The 20,116-nt window shown below is 37.1% G+C and overlaps 1 protein-coding gene across 2 annotated transcripts in view; it reads left to right on the forward strand.

Annotated features, from left to right (window-relative positions):
* Positions 1-20,116, forward strand: part of ME1 (malic enzyme 1) — a 150,680-nt gene that overhangs the window by 112,409 nt on the left and 18,155 nt on the right. For both annotated transcript variants that reach the window (XM_014877783.2, XM_088162101.1), the window contains exons 7-9: positions 2,154-2,263; positions 12,543-12,640; positions 14,433-14,546. In XM_014877783.2, coding sequence (XP_014733269.1) covers positions 2,154-2,263; positions 12,543-12,640; positions 14,433-14,546 — 322 coding nt within the window. The remainder of the gene's footprint in view (positions 1-2,153; positions 2,264-12,542; positions 12,641-14,432; positions 14,547-20,116) is intronic.

Consider the following 20,116-nt stretch of genomic DNA (forward strand, 5'->3'; position numbering starts at 1 on the left):
TGCTAACGGATTTTCTGGAACAAAATTAATTGATATTAACTGATATTAACTATTTTGTATTGTCTCACCTGTTAGTAGGTTTGAGAACAAGAATACTCCAAGCAGAGAAACAGTGCGTAATTTTCTTGTCTCTCATGAGTACCCAGCTACTGGATTTGATTAGACTTTTTGGAGAACATAGACCTCAAAATTCATGAGTCTTATGAGGTACTGCTGGTTGTGTGCAGCACTGAAATCTCAAGTTTTTGCCTGGATGTCAGGTGTTACACCTACAATGCATAAGAATGCTGCTTAGAAATTTTTCTACTGTGATGCCATTATCTCAGATATCCAGAGTTAGACTACCTGCATTTTTTCCATTTTAATTAAACAGGCACAATATCTGGCTCAGAGAATTAATATGGATAGTGTGCCCAGTATAGGATGATTATTTTCTACAGGGGTGCTCTTTTAATATAACTCACAGGGAGTTTTGGTCTTTGTCTACAAAGGTAATGGATAAGAAAATAGAGAAAAATAAAATGCAGATGAGAAAATGGAATGTTATATATGGTAAAATAAAGAAACAGACCAGCCTAATGACATCCAAGAAACACATATAACCAAGCTCCAGGATTCCAGAGTGATAATCTCATTAATTTCATATTATTATGCAACTGTCAGCTCCTGGACCCTTATGGAATCACAGAAATTTATGTCAAAAACTGAATCAGATTAGACATTTAAATTAATTATTGAAATTAGCTCTAGTTTTTTATTTGAACTCAGTTGTGATTTACTGTACTGGACTTGCCAAATTTTCTTTTAAACAGTTCCCTGTCATTATTCTGCTGAAGAAGTCCAGGTTTTTCCATCAAACCTGAAGATGTATTTATTTTCAGCAAGGATTACCATTCTTGCCAGTGGAATCCCCATAGATTTGGCTAATTGTAATATGGCTGTAAATATGTGTTTTCCATGGAAATGAGTTTAGTCACAGGAATTTCTGTCTTTTTTAAAAATACTGATAGCTGTGCTTAATATGGTTGCCAAACACATGTATGGTTTAAAGAAAAAAATAATATATTTACACTGCACTGCTCACTATATGTATGTATTGCTTTTTTGGATGAAGCATGAAGTGACAGCTTGACTGTCTCTCATGGATTTGTGCTGTTAGCAAATAAGGAAAGCCTCCTTTAGCTCAATCAGGATGTGTGCTGTTGAAATCTTGCCCTCTTGCAAATGCCTGTGAGCTTGAATCCAGTCTTTGTGTAGTTTTTGTAGATATATTTTCATTGCTTTATGGGTTTTTTTTTGCTTTGGTTTTAAGAAAGTACTTGAAAATGCCATATGTGACTGGTATGCAAAGAATCCAGAGACAGTACTACTAAAAATGCGTATAAGGAACTGGGCAATATTTGCAAGAGCATGGACAAGGGAAAACAGCTTCGGATTGAGAGTAGGGTTAGGTTAGATACTGGGAAGAAATTCTTTACTCTGAGGGTGGTGAGGCACTGGAACAGATTGCCCAGAGAAGCTGTGGATGCCCTGTCCTGGAAGTGCTCAAGGCAAGGTTGGGTGAAGCTCTGAGAAACTTGGTCTAGTAAAGATGTCCCTGCCCATGGCAGGGAACTGGAACAAGATGATCATTAAGGTCCCTCCCAGTCCAAACCATTCCATGATCTATAGTAGTAATATTAATTTAGTTTAACTTCTTACTAATTTTCATTTTAGGCTGGCACAGCAGGGCAACTGTTTACTTGTTAGCTATTGACATACAAATCTAATGCCAGGAGTCTTGAGTTTCCATATTTAAAAAACAAAAAGTACAACCATGGAATTATTGAGTGGTTTGCATTGGGAGGGACCTTTTTTGTTCACTAGGTAATTGCTCAGTGGAGACTTCTGTTGAGATGTCTGCAGAGGGAGAAGGCCTTTTCCACTGATCTATTCTATTCATAACTTAGAACTGAGTAAATGCTATTAGTAGTATGATTATGCCTTCTAATTAATCTGTATGAAGTAAAGATAACGAATATAATAGAAACATGTTGAGAGTTGTATGGTTCACATTATACTTTTATTCAAAATCTGACCACAAATATTACTAGCTTTTTAACGTATAATTTTGAAACTTTTTTAACATAATGCATAATTTCTTGTTTTTCTAGATATGGCATGAACTGCCTCATTCAGTTTGAGGATTTCGCTAATGCCAATGCATTCCGCCTCCTGCATAAGTACCGTAACAAGTATTGCACTTTCAATGATGACATTCAAGGTAACAAACTTTTTCTCTTCTCTTCACTGTTGTTCCCACAAGCCAGAAAAATAAGTCTTAATTTCCAGAAGGGAAAAAAATCTGTCAGCTTTATTGTGATATTTGTAGATGTACAGGTCACATTTTGCCTTGGGTTTCCTCAGCATGGATTTTTGGTAAGCTGCATTTGTTCTTAACCTTTCTCCTCTCATTTACACTTCATGTTTTATTTAGATGTTCACTCTTCAGGTTTGGAGTTTTTTTAATAGTTTAGTATGTGAATGGTTTTCCCCATATAAGTTACTCATTTCTTTGAACAAATGTCAAAGCTCAAACCTGGACTGTACTTCCTTGATTTTTTGTCGCTTCAGTGACAACTGCTCCACTGTTCCTCCATGCAACTGGATTGATAAATGTCAAACTGAATTTCAGTTCTTAAGCTGATGCCTCAGTTAAATATTCATGTAATTTTCCTCACAGTCTCATTCAGTTTTAGAGGAAAATTATCCCCTTGACTCTCTTTTTCCCATCTGAATCATTTGTGGCAGCTGGAAAAAGGAAAATATCTAGGATGGGAAATGTCAGCCAGGGGGACTCCCTGCTCAATCTAAACAGGCATCTTGTCCCCCCCTCCTGAGAAGACAGACAAGTAGGGCTGAAGTGGTGTATGCTGCTACTTGGGTTGTCTTATATCTGGTCAAGAAAAGAGCTCTGGAAAATAACTTTCTCTAGGGCAGTAAGTGTATAACTTCCTCTAGGGCACAGGCTCCCATCCTTGAGAGGAATCTGAAGTCAGATGAGCTGCTGGAGAGAGGTACCCAGAGAGGGCCCTCAGTGTCCAGCTGCCTCTATCCCTTATGTTTTCTTGGGTATAAGAAGATTTTAGCAGTGACAGGTCAAAAATGGAAGTTAACCTGTCTTCATTTCTCATGGTTTTCTGTGACACTTCAAGCCAACTATTAGGAGCTAGAGTTTTCCAGAAGTCCTTATTGAGTCATGCTTGGGACCTAGGTCCTATTTCAGTGACTCAGTACATGGCAGTGGATTCAAATAGTCCTTGTCTTTCTGGTGTTAGGGATTTGACTATCCACATGAACTGTGATCGTGTTATAAGCCTGTTTCTGCATCTGAAAGAGATTATGAAGGACAACCTCCCTGATGGGAAATAAACTAATTATAAAATGTCATTTCCCTTTGTAAGAAGCATGGTGCTTCCTACCCTGAAGGGTCTGAGTGTAGCCATGGCTACAGCACTTCATCATAGCAAGCCAAACAGCATCTGGAAGTTTCCCTGGTTGTTTAGAGGCTCAGCTCCCACAGGGAATTCCCTTTCCTTGCACAATGAAGGTCCTTAATCCAAAGCAGAAAGAGGCTCAAGTAGAATGTGGTTTCAGAGAAATGGAGGTTTTTCAGCAAAAGTGTACTAACTATGGGTAAACTTACTTGACAAGGCCTTTTGTGTATTTACATTTTCAGACCACTTCATTCTCTCTCATGCACCTTGGAAGGAGGTGTCTTGACATAGAGAAGTGTTGGAAGATATCCCTTTGGCTTTTGTCTGAGCTGCTGCAGCAGCTATTGGCTTTCCTTAGAAGTGCAGCCATGTGCAGTCTTTTAATTTATTCGTTTTCTGCAATCTAATTTGTGCTCGTGGGGCCTTTGATATTTTCACAAACAATGCCTGTGACTTCGGGTGATCTCCATCCTTAATATTTGTGTAGCTTCCAAGAGGTGAAAGTGGATGCATTTATTTCTGGTCTCTGTCATTTGTCATCATATCCCCATAGTTGCCTTCAGTAACTTATTTTTTCATAGTATGTCATCTGCTTTAATGGGGAAGTAGAAAAACAGCCCATTGATCTTTTATCCCTCTTCCTATTGCAACTTTATAAACCCTAAGGATCTTTCACCTAGCAGCTATAATTAGAATGGATGATGCTGATTTCTTTATAAATCCTTAGAGATTTTCAGATTATAAATAGCATGATTTTTTCCAGGCTACTTGGAAGAGTGGCTTTCTCTGTATGCAAGTTGTATTTTCTACAGCAGTAAAGCTGACAAGTAGTGCTAGGCCAATAAAAGCAAAGAAACATAACATTGCATCTAATTTGCCATCATCTTCTGAAGATGGTGCTTACATGGTATTTTAAACACAGTTTCTCCTAGTACTAATATTTTTCAAGACAAAGCTACTTTAAGATCAAAAGAAATGTTTAATATCTTTCATAGAAAGGCTTGAGGATTTTTTTCTCTATGTAAGATATTCAGAGAAAGTATTCCTATATATCTTAGTGATGCATTGAGGACCTTTCAGTATCTCAAATCTAAAAAATACCCTAATATATGATCCCGATTTCTGACAGGCACTAAAAAAGGTCAAGAAAACATAGCAAGCTGCATATACCCATCTGCAGGTAGTGACTTGGACAAATGCAGTTGCTTTCTCTTAGCTCACAGCTATTTACAAGGGGTCAGACTGCCCCAATTGATGATTGCAGAACATTTGGAAAAGGTCTGCCAAAACACTGATCACAGAAAATCACTAAAGATTGACCATTAAGGATCACCTGTAGACATATTTAAGAATTTCTGGAAACAGTCTCCGTCCCTGCTACAGTATCGTCACATCCTTTACTTTGGAGAAAACTTTGTAACTTTTTCTGCATTACCTCTCTAGACACAAGGAATTGAGAACAAAGCTGAACAGGATTCTGACCAAATGGTATAAATCTATATTGGAAAAATAAAATTGTTTGTACTTCAGCATTTTAGAAAGCATCTTTGCTTTTGGATAAGTGGTGAATTTCTTCCCTCTGAAATTATAATAATTTCTCCATATTTTTATTTTCAAAATATCTTCTTACAAACACAATAGCAATGTTTCCTTAGGGAGAAAATATTCACTTTTTCCCTTGGATTCCCATCTGTTTTTTTTCCTGACCACAAATCAGCTTGATGCTTTTTTTTCTCTTTCTCTGAAATATAGAGACAGATTATTGGAAATGAAAATCAGAGAAAGCCTTTGGTTTAAAACAAATACTTTTATCTGATTCTGACTATTAGAGAGCCTTTTCCAAAACTGAGGGGAATGTTGATCATAATTTCCCATAAGGGAGAAATATGAATTAATTTTGTAATGGCAAACTTCACAGCATTTAGAAATTCCTGAATTAGGTCAGGTTTCTAGCTTTGCTTATCTCCATTATGTTTAGGAAGAAGGTGTCATAAGGAAAGAGTGGAATTTTCTAGAAGATGTGATACGTGATGGTTTTTTTCTTTCCAACACCCACCTGGGAATGGACCCATGGGGCGTGTGTTGCCAAACAAAGCTGATTTTCGGGGTGAGAAATGTTCTCTGCCTGACCACCCTCAAAAGAAGCTGGCTTGGGATTCACAGTTTGAAAATTTCCTTAAAGAGACTAACCCTTTCCTGCTGCAGAGAGATTGGGCAAGTCCCTTAAGATCTGCTAAAATTGAAGTCCTAGGTATAAGGCAGTGCTGAAATCCTGCTTGTGGGTGGGATTGGCTTGGGCCACACCTTCCTGCCCCTTGCAAACCCAGCGTGACATTGTGCTCCCTTTCCACACCCATTTTGACTTTGGTGAGTCTGTTCAAAGAGTTTTTGCTACCTGAGCACAATCAGTGGTTTAAGGCAAGTTTGCATGTCTTAAGAGATGTGAATTTGTATGCTGTAGGTCTCTTGGTGCTTATCATGTGGTCACTTGTAGCCTTGGAAATGGGTATTAACCCTTTAGATGCGGCAGAAATAAGATGCACAGATACATGGTCGTCTTTCATGATAGGAATGAGACAAGTTTATTCAGAAACACACTTGGTTTTATAGCATGACTTGCGACTCCAAGAGTAGAAAAAGATGATTGGTTCAGAGAGAAGACACCCCATTCCCAGGGCCTGGTCACACACCCCAACAGGTGTTCTATCTTTGTTATTAAATTCCTCTCTATTTTGACCAAGTTATCTCCCTGGGAGAAATTCTCCCTAGCCTTCAGCTGGACCAGCTTATCAGGCTGGGAACAGAACTCAGAAGCTCTGGCCTGGAATATTTTTCAGGCTGTAATTTTCTTGCTTTCTCAATATGTGTGCTCACAGTCACTGGTTGCCATCATTTTTGACATGGATACCTTTCAAATAGTGGCATAAATTTATCTAGCTTTGCTGCCTCTCTATAGGCCAATTATTTAAATTATTTCAATTATTAGAATTGTTTTGATCTTTCCCCCCCTTCTGTACCTAAAATTTGTCTCAATTCACAATGACAAACTTCTGTAGTAAAGACAATCAATGTAAAATAAGTCTTTCTCTGCTCTGTAATACTCGAGTTACAGTTCTTATAACTTCACTGTGCCCACAGTTGCAATGCTTTCCCCCATTATGAACACAGGGCCTGTATTTTATGCCAATAAAAATATTTACACAGAAAGATTGCACCGGATTGGAATTAACTTTGGTATCCGTCATGACCTTAGATGTCATTAGTTTTTAACAGCTGTGTTGCTTGATTGCATCAACATTTTGTGAAAAGAAAGAGACCTAAAATAAAAAATGTAGACCACATATAACTTAATATAATTATTTCATTTTATATTTTAATTTTAATTTTATTTAAAATATATGTTAAGTGCTCAGCAAAATGCCATTTGAAGAACTAAGGAAAATTATACCTGTAAGTTATGTTGTGAACAATTCAATGTTAATTCAGTGCCATTCTCAGAAATCAGAATTTCTGTGCCACAAGCATTGTCCTTTTAAAGAATCAATTCTTTTAACATTAATATAAAAATATATACATTTGGCACCTGGAAATTTCAGTTTTTGAAATCAAATTGTATTGAAGATTTTGATTTGTTGTTACAGCTGTGATGGACATAAGGCTTCCAGTTTTTTTTCTGACCAAGATTTTGAAAAATGCAGAGTGGAATGACATATAACAGCTCAGATATTTATATCATATATCTCAAATTCTGATAAGACATGCATAATGTAGAAAACTTCTTCCATAAACATGTGCTTTACTTTCAGAGACATTGGCTTTCAAGTGAAACATGCTGAGATTTTTAAAATGAAATAATTTAAAAATTAAAATAATTTTTAAAAATCCTATTAAAACATATGCTGTAGGGTTATGTGAAGTGTATTTGTCTCAGGATATCATCTCTTTGTTATACAGTGGTAAATTTACATTGAAATCAGTATGTTTTCAAGTAACTCTCCTACTGTAGCTTTTGTGTAATTTTCCAGGTGTACACACAAGCACATGTATGCACAAGTATTCCTCTGTTTCATTTTTTGCTCATTATGGGTTTAAAATAAAATCCATTCTCTCAATGTTCTGGGACAAGGAGTCTCACCAAATGCCCTCCCAGGCTCAGCCATCCCATGCTGCTGGGACTCTGTATCCATTTCCAAATGTGCCAAACAGTTGGTGTTTTAGGAAGGCTACATTTCTCCTTGCCTAGAGCCTTTCCCCTCGTTTCACTGCTCACTGCAGAGCAGGGCAGTGTGCACACGCAGCTTTGAGAAGCCCATTCATGGCAAGAAGAAGGAGATCCCATCTCTTAAAAGAGGGTCCTTTTGAACTACCCACAGATGTAGCATTTGCCTCTCCAGCAACTGAGATCTCACCTTTTCCATAGGATCTTTACTTTTTCCCTTTAAGTGTAGGAGATGGGAATGGATTTTTTTCCCTGTGACTCTCTGAAGTGCTATTTGGATGGCTGGCAATGTTAACATGTGATTTCTATTATGCTGTGTACTGAGAAATACGAATTTTGCTTTTACCACTTGCTGATCTTTTAGTCCAGAATGAATACCTCAGGTTTTTGGATGTGCTGCAGAAAGTTTTCCCCTCTTATTGTTTGCTAGCTTTTTAAAATGAGATAGGTAAGATTACATAAAGAAACTTTTTTTTTTGGAACTTTAAATAACGGACAAAGGCAACAGTGCAATAAGCCATTTCTCACTAATTTAAATAAAATTATATCCAATATAAATTAAGCTCTTATTCCTCACATTTTGGGGCTTTTTCCCCCAATTTTTTTGTTCAATTATATATGCTAAAAAAGTACTCTGTGCTCCCAAGCATTTATAATGTGTCAACCCCAAAAGGCCATGGATTTCCTGTAACATATTCATGCTCAGTTGAGCAGTTTACTGTAACAAGGCTAAAAAATCTTGCACAGGAAACAAAGACTTGGTATAGAGTAGTGTACCTTGAAATTTCACATCTATTGTGTTTATGCAAGACGTGACTTACCTTCCTAGAAAACTATAATGAAATGTTTGCTGTTGCAGCAGTTGACACTGCTTTAGGAAAATACCCTTTGTTAAATTTGCTTTGGTTATTCTTCTAGAAACCTGTGGACAATAGAATGGGTTTTCAGAACCATATCCTTGAACAATGTCTATCTTATCTGGCACACAAGGGATTAAACCTGTGCTCTGGCCAAGCTGATTCTCTCCTCCTACAGTGATGACCATCAGAAAAGCGACAAAATTCTGTTTGTGCCTCGTGATGTCCGCAAGAAGAGGTTTGCATCTGCCTTGGCAGATGGATGTGAATTGCATTTTGATTCATTTCAAAATCTTGAGCCAGTATTCAGGGTGAAATTTAAGGTCATGGCGTTAGTCAGAGCAGTTCCGGTTAAACAGATCTGCTATTCAGGCTGCCAGTGCCCCCCTTTCAGTGGGAAGGAATAAGGGAAGTTGCTGACGAGGAGTGATGACAGCCACTGCCAGCAGCAGTGATAGTGGGTTCAGTAATCTAATAAACTGGGTTATTATTCCTTTCAGAGTGAAAAGACTAAATAAAATCAGTGTGGAATACTTTTAAACGCCCTTTTTAGAGCAATTCTGTGCAAATCATGATTTGAGAGAAATGTCATATCTAAGCCTTTATCTATGCTATTTTAACCTTTGTTCTGAATCACTCTCATGATGAACATACAGGTAACACTAGCTCATATCCCATTCAAATATTCAATGCAAAATGTTATTGACATTCAGTGCAGGATTTTATTTGTGTTTCATATATCTTCTATTTTTCCTTAAAGCAGAAGATCATGTAGTGATAGAGTTGTAAAAATATCCCAACTGGTAATACTTAATGACAGTCCATTTTTCTGGCTAACAGGCTTAGCATCAGTACATCAACCATGAAGATAAGTGGTATCCCAGCATTCCCATTCATTATAAATCTGTGGTGTTTCATTTTGACTCTGTCACCACAAAGCAGCTTGAAGAGCAGCTTTCATGGCTCTCTGAGAACTCCTCTGATGGGGAGCAGGGTGCTGTGGTGGCCACAACTTCAAGGAAAACAGGGATCATACAATGTTCCAGCTCAGCTTTCCTTTTCAGGAGATCAGATCGATGGTCCTAGGAATAAGCTGTGTTATGTAGGCTCCCTCCTCCTCCTCCTCCCCTTCAAGCACAGCTGTGTAATATAAAATAGGAGAAAAAAATCGGCATCCAGTGAGACCATGGGATTTTTTTCTTGCTGGTTATGAGGATTGTTTGTTAGAATACCAAGGGAAACTGAGAGCATGCTCAGACTTCTCTTTTTTGCCATTTTTGGTCTTTGCCAGCTTGGCACTTGTTAGGGGAAGACTTAATTTCATCTGGGAAAGAAACAAGCTAGTTCTTGGAGACTGTGGGGTGGAAGTGTGTCAGCCTGATGGCTGTTGTTCCCAAAGCCATGCCTCAGAGGAACCATTTTTAAGATTTTTTTTTATTTAGAAATCAGGGACAGAACAAGTCATTAAAATGACTAAAGAAGCAAAAAATGCCAAATTTGTATGGTCTAAACATTAAGTGGGCTGAGAACAAGGTGTCCTATATTTCTGATGACTGAAGTGAAAAGTCATCATCAAAGCACGTAACAAACTTAATTCTGAAGACACATGTTTTTTAACTGTTTAAGTGGATATAATTCAAAAAGTGACTTTCTAACTTCAGAATGCATGCTTAAACTTTATTAAGCATTACCTTTTATTCTTGAAAAAGTAACCATTTTTGAAACTCAGATGATCCTACCTGCAAATCACAGATTCAAACCCAGCCTACAACACCCAAATGATGCCATAGAAGAAAAGATTTACCCAGTACCAGGCTTCTGTTCTTTTAGGTCCTGCAGTTTTAGCTATGTGTATTTGAAAGTCAATAGTCTATGTGCCTGCTGTATGAATGCCTGTTTTGAGCATCTCATAGAGTTTAATGTGGGGATTACTGCAGTCTCAGTTTTAAAATTCACCTTGTTTATGAGAAAATAGACTTGTGAATAGCAAATTTAGGGGAGCTGTATGTTGAGGGCACCTGTCCAATATGCAGATTCTGGACCAAGTGCTTTTGTTGGGCTGGTCATACCCATTTTCCACTTTTTATGAAGGAAAAATCAGTAGCAATGTGAATTTTCCCCTCAACTATGTGGCTTGTAGGCAATTGCAGTTAGGGCAGTGGTGATCAGGAACAGACTTGTAGGAGCCAGCAGATCTCCTTGCAAGTTCTTGCAGGCTCCTCAGAATAATTCATGGCCTCATCTTTGATTTCCTTGAGTCAGTCAGTGACAGCTGCTGCCCAGAGAGGGAAGTATTAGATTCTTATTCCTGGAACTGGATGTTGCAGGGCCTGTGTTCACCTCCCTGTGGTCCAGCTCTCTCTGAATCAGATAGGCATTATAAATCTTCAAAGACTGTTGAAATCCATGTTTTGACTTTCAGTACCTAATTGTAAGTGTTTGGACAGCATTTTCAGTCCTAGAGAAATCAGTGCTGTCTGCAATTGGTTCTTCACAATCTCCTCTAAAAACACAACTTTGCTGGAGGTGTTATCTACCTCACTACTACATTCCCATAAACGGGATGTCTTTATAGGATCCAAGTTCCTTACAGGAATAGAGTCTTTTTTTTTTTTTTTATGGGCTCACCTTATGCTTTAGCGATGATAATAATTTGTGAAAAATACAAGCTTGTTGCATGAAGTCACAAACACATGAAAGAAAGTCTTCACCTTCCAGTAGGCTTTGTTGGGGAGGAGTCATCTTCAGTCTTTGGATCAGAAGAGACAGATATGAGGTCCTGGTGACTAAACACAACTTTCTTGAGCATGACAGAGGCTGACAGCTTGACTCAGCAGTGCTGACAATTCACCCACAGTGCAGTGTATTGATTTGGGTGCAGAAGTTCAAGTTAAGAAAACTTAACTTTCTGAAAGAGTGGGAGAATTGGGATTGTTCCAGGTAAGAAAAGCTGATTGGAATACCATGAGTCTTCAAATGTAATAAATTACTTTTTGAAAATAACAGGCTTTCCAGTAGTAGATAAGAGGCCAAAATAGAAGAAGTGTTTATATTTGAAATTTTCAACCTAAAATACAGTTAAGCGCTGGAATAACTTGCTGAGGAATAGAAGAGAATTTGAAAGTCGACCTTAAGGACAAGTTAGTCAAAGATATGTTGGGAATCACAGAGGTTAGATTTACCCTGCCACTGTGAACAAGTTTGAGTTAGATGGCTGCTTGAATTCTTTTTTTGCTCTACTTTTTATTAATAGCTGTTTCTCACAATGATGACCAAATTTTCTCCATTCGAAGAGAGACAGGTATCTTGTTCTCTGGGGTTCTGATTTGGAGAAGAAAGACCTCCTCAGGCTAAATCATAAAACTAAATGTTAGCCTTTTTTCCTCTGTGGCATCACTCAAAGATAGATTTAAAAGGTACCTCCAATGTTTTAGAAGATACTAAACTGAAACTCCTGTTACAGTGGACTGAAGTCTTAAATAAGCTGACCTTATTCTTGCAGCTAGTTTAGCTTCTCTGTAAATGTTCAGTTTGATATTCTACTCTGACAACCTCCTCATGAGAACTAAAGTTTTATTTTAGCCTTGTACCGTACTTGAAGTATATTTATTTGAAGTTTGAAACCAGTAACTTAATTTTCAGTATCCAGATTTCTTCAAAATACTGCTCTCTGGGTTCTTGCACCCTTCGTTCTAAAAAAGGTCATAAGTAGAATATTTTACAAGAGTTTGAATGGCCTAGCCATTATACTCATCCATAGAACCAATCAGTTGTATTTTATTTAATGTTACTCTGATGATATTCTCACTTACATTTAACTTTTGGAATAATAAAGTAGAGCAAACTCTAACTTCACTCAACTATTTATTACTACCCTCAGTACTTCTATCTTTTAGCCAAAAGATGCTGTGGTATTACTTAAAATGTAAAGTTTTGTAATTGTTTCGAGAATAACCAGTTGTTTGTTTTTTGTTTTTTTTTTAATTTCAGGAACTGCATCTGTTGCTGTTGCAGGTCTTCTTGCAGCTCTGCGCATCACCAAGAACAAATTGTCAGATCACACAGTTTTGTTCCAGGGAGCTGGAGAGGTAGGTATTTTTATACATGGGGAAAATTGTAGTATGATGACTTTTATTAATGTTTAATTGAGTTACATGTGTCTAATAAACAAGAAGATTAAGTAGGTAGAATGATTACTAACACCTGCTGAAAGTTGTTTTTTAGTTCAGAGGTAAATTAACAGAAAAATCTCAGATCATCTGGCGAAGCCGTTTATTTTTCATAAGACATTTTTTTGGAGATTAGTTCTCTTTTTAGAAATTCAAGTTTTAGGTCTTCCACTGTAAATGATTGAACTGCTCTCAATATAACCAAGCAAAAAACATTGTTTGAAAGACGAGGAAATACAGTGGAGAAAGTAAATATAATGTATTTACTTGAGTCAGCATTTTTTAGTAAGAACTGCCCTTTTGATTTTTTTGTCATTGAATATTGTTTTTCAGTACTCTGCATATTAAAGTCATCCGTTTCTGAAGATCTTTATGCACATTATTTTTTTATACTAATTTTTCAGTATTAATTTCTAAGCTGCTGACATACAAGTGCAGGCTGAACTTATCTACAGTGTGGCTTGTCATCTCTAGTTTGAGGCCTACAACCCCATGCTGGCTTCTTTAATTTCATTAAATATTTGGTGCTATGTCTGCAGTTTTCAAAATGGCTTGCATCCATATCTGCCATGTCACCACCTTACTGCATCAAGACTATCCATCTCTCTGGAGTTCCTTCCCCTGGTTTTGTTCCATGTTCCACAAGCAGATGAATTTATGTTCTAATGTGGTTTTTTTTGGTCAATATTTAGTGTGGCTGTTCCTGCAAAGAGGTAATTGAAGCTATCACTCCTGCTGCAGGTGGTTTTTTTTGGTAAAACTACTTATTTCTTAACAAAAAAAAAGGGCAATCTCACTTGGTTCTCTGTGAAACTCAGTCATAAAGAACAAGAAACAGAACCAATCCCAAAAAATACATATACAGGTCTATAATCAGAAATATTGAGCAGTCTTGTTTTGCTTGTTTTGTTGCCTGGTTTTCAATCTGTACCTGTATGACATTTAATCTGTTAGATGAAATAAAAAATCCAGTAAGAATGAAGCACGTTTCAGCAAAAGATTGATATGTGAGTTTTTCTTCCCCCTGCTTTGACTGGGAGCACAGCCAAGTCTAGAGTTACAAAACACATGAATGGTAGGTAAAAGGAGGCTTACCTTCCTGATGGACATCTTAGAAAAAGATAAGAGCAAAAGCTCTTGTGTTTTACTTTCTGGTATGCAGACTGTTATTTCCTTTAGTTTAAATTACAAAAATTTCAAAGAAGAAAAAATATTTTATGTATTTGAGATGAATATCATAGAATGATAGAATGTTTGGATTGGAAGGGATCTTAAAGATCATCTAGCTCAACTCCTGCTGTCATAGGCAGGGAGCCTTCCACTAGACCAGGTTCCTGAGAGCCCCATCCAACCTGGCCTTGAACACTTCCAGGGCTGGAAGTGTCATTGTGTGGAATAAATGTTAGTTGTAGCATTTTCTAGTTTCCAGCTTCAACATTTATTGTGCTCATCACACTCTAAGAGCCAACTGAAGATTTATCTATACCATGATTTATCTATATGATTTAAGATTTATCTTCTGCATTATGTTTTCCAATTACCAAATGGTAACAACAGTTCATTTGGTTTATTTTATGAAAAAATAATGATTCCGTTTTATTGTTTATTAAAATTAGAAAAGTTATCTAAAATAGTGGGAAAATGAAACATGTGAGCAGGGGATTTCTTTCATTTCTTGTTTTGTACTCTACTTTTTTTCTTTTTCCTTCAGGCTGCATTGGGGATAGCAAACCTCATTCTTATGGCTATGGAAAAAGAAGGGCTATCCAAAGATGCAGCTATCAAAAGAATATGGTTGGTTGACTCAAAGGGATTAGTCGTAAAGGTAATACAATTTTGTCATTACTTTAAATATCACTACACTACTTGCATTCTGTAGATAAAGACAAGAACATATTCTTTGTGAAAGTAACTACAACAATATCTCTCTTGGCATAGCGAGTTGTTTTTCTTTTCTGAAGTTTATTAAATTAATGACAGACTGCCATGTTACTTGGCAGGGGGGATGATTATGCTTGGAGTTCCTTTTCTATTTCTATTAGGGATGAACACATAAAGAAAAAAAAATTATCAGTGTATTAAAAAACATGTAAGAAAGGAAATGTTCAACTTTGGGGTTTAATATTTCCCATCTAAATGTGATTATTATTGTTAGCACAGTCTTGGACAAAGATATATAGATACATTACTAGGATGGCAGGCAATTCATCGTTCTGCAAGAACTGAGATGCATTGCAACAAAAAGCTTCTCTGCACAGTGACACAGCTCATGTCGCAGATGTTGTGGTCTGCAGTGCTATCAACACTGGTCAGAATTTGAAGCTGCTGAGAGACTTCATCAGTCACCCTTACCTCATTCTTTCCATGTGCCAAAATAAAGAAACATATTAATTCCATGTGCCAGAATAAAGAAACTGGTATGTTTTAAAAGTTAGTTACGTATTTAATAGTTTGTGAGCTACTTAAAGGAAATGGATGAGAAGCCAGTTGCCTTTGCTTTTTTACCTTGCTGGTCAGTTTGCAGTATTTGTGGTCATCATTTTTAGTACCACACTTCACAGTGTTCTTTGGATATCTGACATTAAAAGTCTTTTGTGCTTCACACAACTGTGCATCAGGAGGATGCATTCTGCAGGCAGTGTCTGCTGGCTTATTGAACAGCAACACAGCACCTTTCACTCATACTGTTAAAGGGAAAATAGTATAATCATAGACATTGAGATGAGCAAATATTACCAAGGTCATCTTGGTCATCTCTTGCCAGAAGACATAAAAGTAAGCCTGAGCAGGCACAGAAGAATGCAGGTATCTAGGACACAGATCGATTTTTTCTCTGGTGCTTTTTTTGTTTGTTTAATGAGTATTTTTTATCCTTTTGGTTTTCATATAATAATTTTGAAGTGATTTTATGTCCAAACAAATGACTGAAGGCCTGTGTATTGTCTGTGGCTGCAGAAACCTTGAGGCTGCCTAAAAGGAGTCAGGTTGCATCATTTCTTTCACCACAGAATCTGGGCATATGAAATTATACAATTGAACTAAAATCACCTCCTGGTGATCAGGGAAACAAACTAACAGGGGCAGAAGTGTAGGAACTTCACAGCCATGAGGCAGTAAAAGAGGTTTCTGCTGCATGTCCGTCCAGCCGAGGTGGCTAACCAGCCTTTCTTCTCGCTCCCCGGTTTCTTGTCCCAGTCTCTTCACACCTCTCACTGCTAATTTGCCAGTCAGCTGAGAATCTGGGTTGTTGCTCTTGGTACACAGAGACTCATTCCTTTCATAGGTTCTAAATTTTTAGTGACTCGGTGACTGCATTCTTTCCTCACCACCTTCGAGCTTCTGCACTCTCAAGCAATGCCAAAACCAATCAGTGTCTCACACAGCCTCATGTTCCTTTCCTCTGCTTATTCTTCTTGGTGGAGCTTTAATTTGGATTTTGTCCAGAAAGCAGTCCACTGAATTTCATGTCCTGCCTGGAGTGTATTTGTGAACTGTTTGTGATTGCCAGACATAACAGCTGTCTGAGGTAGATTAGGGCTGAATTTGTGGCCAGATGTTGATGCAAGCAGCAGGAACCGACGGTGCATATTTCACGTCATTGCTTGTGTTCCTGGAAGACCTGGCAGCACCAGTTTTCCCATCTGGCTGTCCTGAGGGGCTTGAGAATGAGTGGGTGCTTGCTGCTGTGTTGTGTTTGAGGGGCATCTGTCAGTGCAAGTCCTGGGCTGGACATAGAGAAACATGTCCTTGGTCAAGGGCTCTGCAAGTCCTTTCTTGGTTTTCTTCCGCAGCAAAATGTTTCCCCCTGAATACCCTCTCTCCAAAGAAAGAAAATACAATGTAAGCCTCAAGAAGCTTGAGATTTAATTGCTGGGAAGTTATATATATAGTGAGTAAATAATTAAATTATTCCTGATTCCTTTTTCTGGCCTGATAGGGTATGCTGTGATTTAGGTTCACTTAGGAAATTATTTTTGGCTTTAGCTGATTGCAGAAAAATGCTGCAAGGCTTGAATAACTTTCCAAACTCTAAGAAATAAGATAAGAGAACTAAAATGAGGAAGACTTATGAGAATAAGATAAAATCAGAAAAACTCTAATATTACAAACCCTTTCATTATTACAAAAGTAAGAATTACCAAAATCAGAGCATAGATACGAGTTAATCAAATTTTGCATAAACTAAACTTGACACTTATTTCTTACTAAGAACATGTATCAGTGGAAACCTGATCAATTAGAGTCCCTTAAAATTTGCCTCAGCAAAACCTGCTTGATCAAAAGAATTTTATGTGCAGGAGGGAGACCTTTTCAGTACTAGAAACATTCTGATCAGTTGCTTTAGCCGTATGAAAAATAACAGAATTTCTGAAGACTCAGCAGTTACTTTGTCCAACTAAACTAATTTCTACATCATTTATATTCTATGCTGGCCTTTGATCATTAATTTTGCAATGTATGATTATAGAGTTAAACATTGTTTCTCCTTTCATCTACTTTTTGTAAAATTTCAATCAGTTCTATCCAAAGAAAAACAACCTGGGAACTGTCGTTGACCTGGTTGCAGTTTCCACCTTTTTCTTCTCCCACCCTCAAAGTTGCCACGAAGTCACTTATCAGGCTTTTGTTGCTGAATTTTTCCTTTGTGGCTTTTTAATTTTAGTTCAAGTGCAGCTGTGTTTTCATTCTCCTGTAAATTTTATTTTCCCCCCATGGGAACCATCTGTTTTCATTAAACCAAGCCTGATGACCAACTTTTCTGCTATGTTGTGGTAAAAGAGCTGGTGATGGAGGCTGTGTTTGTTATACTGTCCGTAGTTGTGTTCTATAATTCCTTCTAGAGAATTTACAGTGTTGTAGATACTGATTTGGGGTTGTTGCTTGGTCTTTTAAAGTTTATTCAGAATGCTTTCACCTTTTGAAACTGTTTTCCAAAGATGGGTAAGGAAGTTTTGCACATCATAATATCATTACAATGTTGCCACTTAAAGTGTGCGACTTTGAATCTTACTGTCTTAAGTATTTCAGTGCATTCAAATGGAAATTTTCATGCTTAGTTAAGAGACACTTTAAAGTTGGTTTTGCACTCTTGTGTACTTGAAGATTATACGTAATCAGTAGGGACTGATTTAGTTCTGAATTTCTGAATTATCACACAATCACAGTCTGTCTCATGAATATATACTTACCTATATAAACACATTAGTGGGTAATCTCTCCCACATTCCATGCCCCTATTCTCAATTCCCATATATTTTTCTGTTAATCCCACTGATTACATAAATGTGTGATGTGTGGTGAACACGTTTTGTGTCTTCTTTAAGCTGCCATAGTGTCATGTTTAGCTGTATTAGTAGCCAAGTCCATGGGCTTGAACTTGAAAGATAGTAAATTCTTTTGTGTCAGCTAATTGAGAAGAGGCAGAATGTGAGAATGTTGGGATATTCATAAGGTTCACCACTGTCTGAGCATTTCAGTAATGTGCTACAGAGGCTTTTACTGCTTTTTGTTTTGTTTTCTCAGGCAATACCAAGAGCAGGGTAGGGTAGGGTAGGTAAGGCAAGAGGGTTCTTGGAACTTCCTAGGAATATGGTACAGTTAATAAGGCATTTTTAATATTTAAATGCACATAATAGAAACTTCCCTCCAGCTTCTGCCAAGGATGGCTGCTCCTGTGCTGAGGATGGACAGGGATGTTCCTGGGCCACTAAACATGCATCTTTTGCAGTGAAGTTTTTCTGTAATTTGAAAGGCAGCCTTAAATTTTGGTACACCACATAATCTCTATTGCACAAAAGTTGTTCCTTTGCAGAGGGATGAATGTCATCCTTAATTTTAAAGACTAAGTCAACATGGAGAAATGTTTCTTTTGACAGTTTTTCACTCTATTCTTTCTAGTTCAGTACAGTGATACTTGTGTCTAGTTGAGTAATTTGTATTTTAAATACCCATTATATATGTAATCTTAAACCCTGTATGACAAGCACAAGAATATCCCCTGAGGTCTGGTGGCTGAAGGCCTCAGAATATTGATCTTTTAGTATCAGAGGAAGACTGAAATAGATCCCAAAAAAATTAACAATTTAATTATAATGGATTATTAACGATTAATTATAATGGAGGTAACCAAGTAAACCTGTAGATAATCACATAAAAGGATTTCATTTTTCATCCTCTTTCCCCCATTTCATTATCCCTGGCAATCTTATTTGCAAAAGATTCTCACAACCAATTAATTGGCATTGGACCTGATTAAAGTTCGTGGTTTGGTCAAAGCTGAGTACATGCATGGTTCAGTCTTTGCTTAGAGAATGATAGAAGAGAAAGGGATACATTTGTGAATGATAGCAGAGTTTCAGTGCCAGACTCATATAATAAGTGAAAGAATTTTTAGAGCTGACAATGAAATACCATAATATTGAACTGAATCCCATCCAGACTGTCTGTTACTGATTTAAAAAAAAATATCAGTAATTACTCTTTTAAAAGGTTTCAGTTTCATACTAGATATGAATTTGATAATGGTTTTAACTTTTATATGCCACTGTCTGCCAGTCTGCTAGCTTTTAATTATTTCTAGCTTTCTTTTTATCAACAGTCAATTATTCTGACACTTCTGTTCTTGATCAGTTCTTTTATGGCTGACTGCAACTGGCTGGGACTTTTGTAGCCAAAAAAATGATTTACATATTTGCAAAGATGAAATGCCTTTGGTATCTCCAAGGTGCCAAAATCAATCAAGCAGTTTCTGCTTTGTTTTACTCATGTAACATCCCAGCAAAGCAATCCTTGTTTGCTTCAGTTTTTCTGATGTCTGGGGAATTAATCTGTGCACTTTCATCTCACATTTATCATGTTCTATATCAAGTACAAATTTTGCAAAAAGGAAACTTTAATTTGTTTCCAAATGCTCGTGGCATTACTCATACTCAGTGAGTAATGTATGAAAACAAGTGAGGACAAGGCAAATGGGTGATTGGTGGGGTGTTTATCTAAAAGAGACACCACCAAAACCCATTGCCTTTGTTGGCATGTAACTCTTTGACACTGTGCATTAGATGTACTGATGAGATGGGGACCTAATTTTGGCGGTTTATTTTTGCTTGTGCTCTGCTACTGAAATTAATGATTGATTTGCTCCATTTTCTACTGCTCTGTGGATTTGTGATTTGCTCTGGTTCTCAGATTTTATTTTCTTGAAATAATTGTCTTTATAAATTTTGTCCTGCCTGTTAACCTATTAACCATGTGTGCTTATTTACATGGAAAGGGTACTTTATAAGTTTTACAGGACTAAAACAGCCCTACTTTTCTATCAATGTGTTTTCAAGTCAGCACCAGAATTGTATTTCTTACCGTAATTGTATGTTTTACTGCCAACTATTATGACATTGT

This window comes from Sturnus vulgaris, chromosome 3, assembly GCF_052056855.1.
Source record: "Sturnus vulgaris isolate bStuVul1 chromosome 3, bStuVul1.hap1, whole genome shotgun sequence".
In the NCBI taxonomy this organism is placed as follows: Eukaryota; Metazoa; Chordata; class Aves; order Passeriformes; family Sturnidae; genus Sturnus; species Sturnus vulgaris.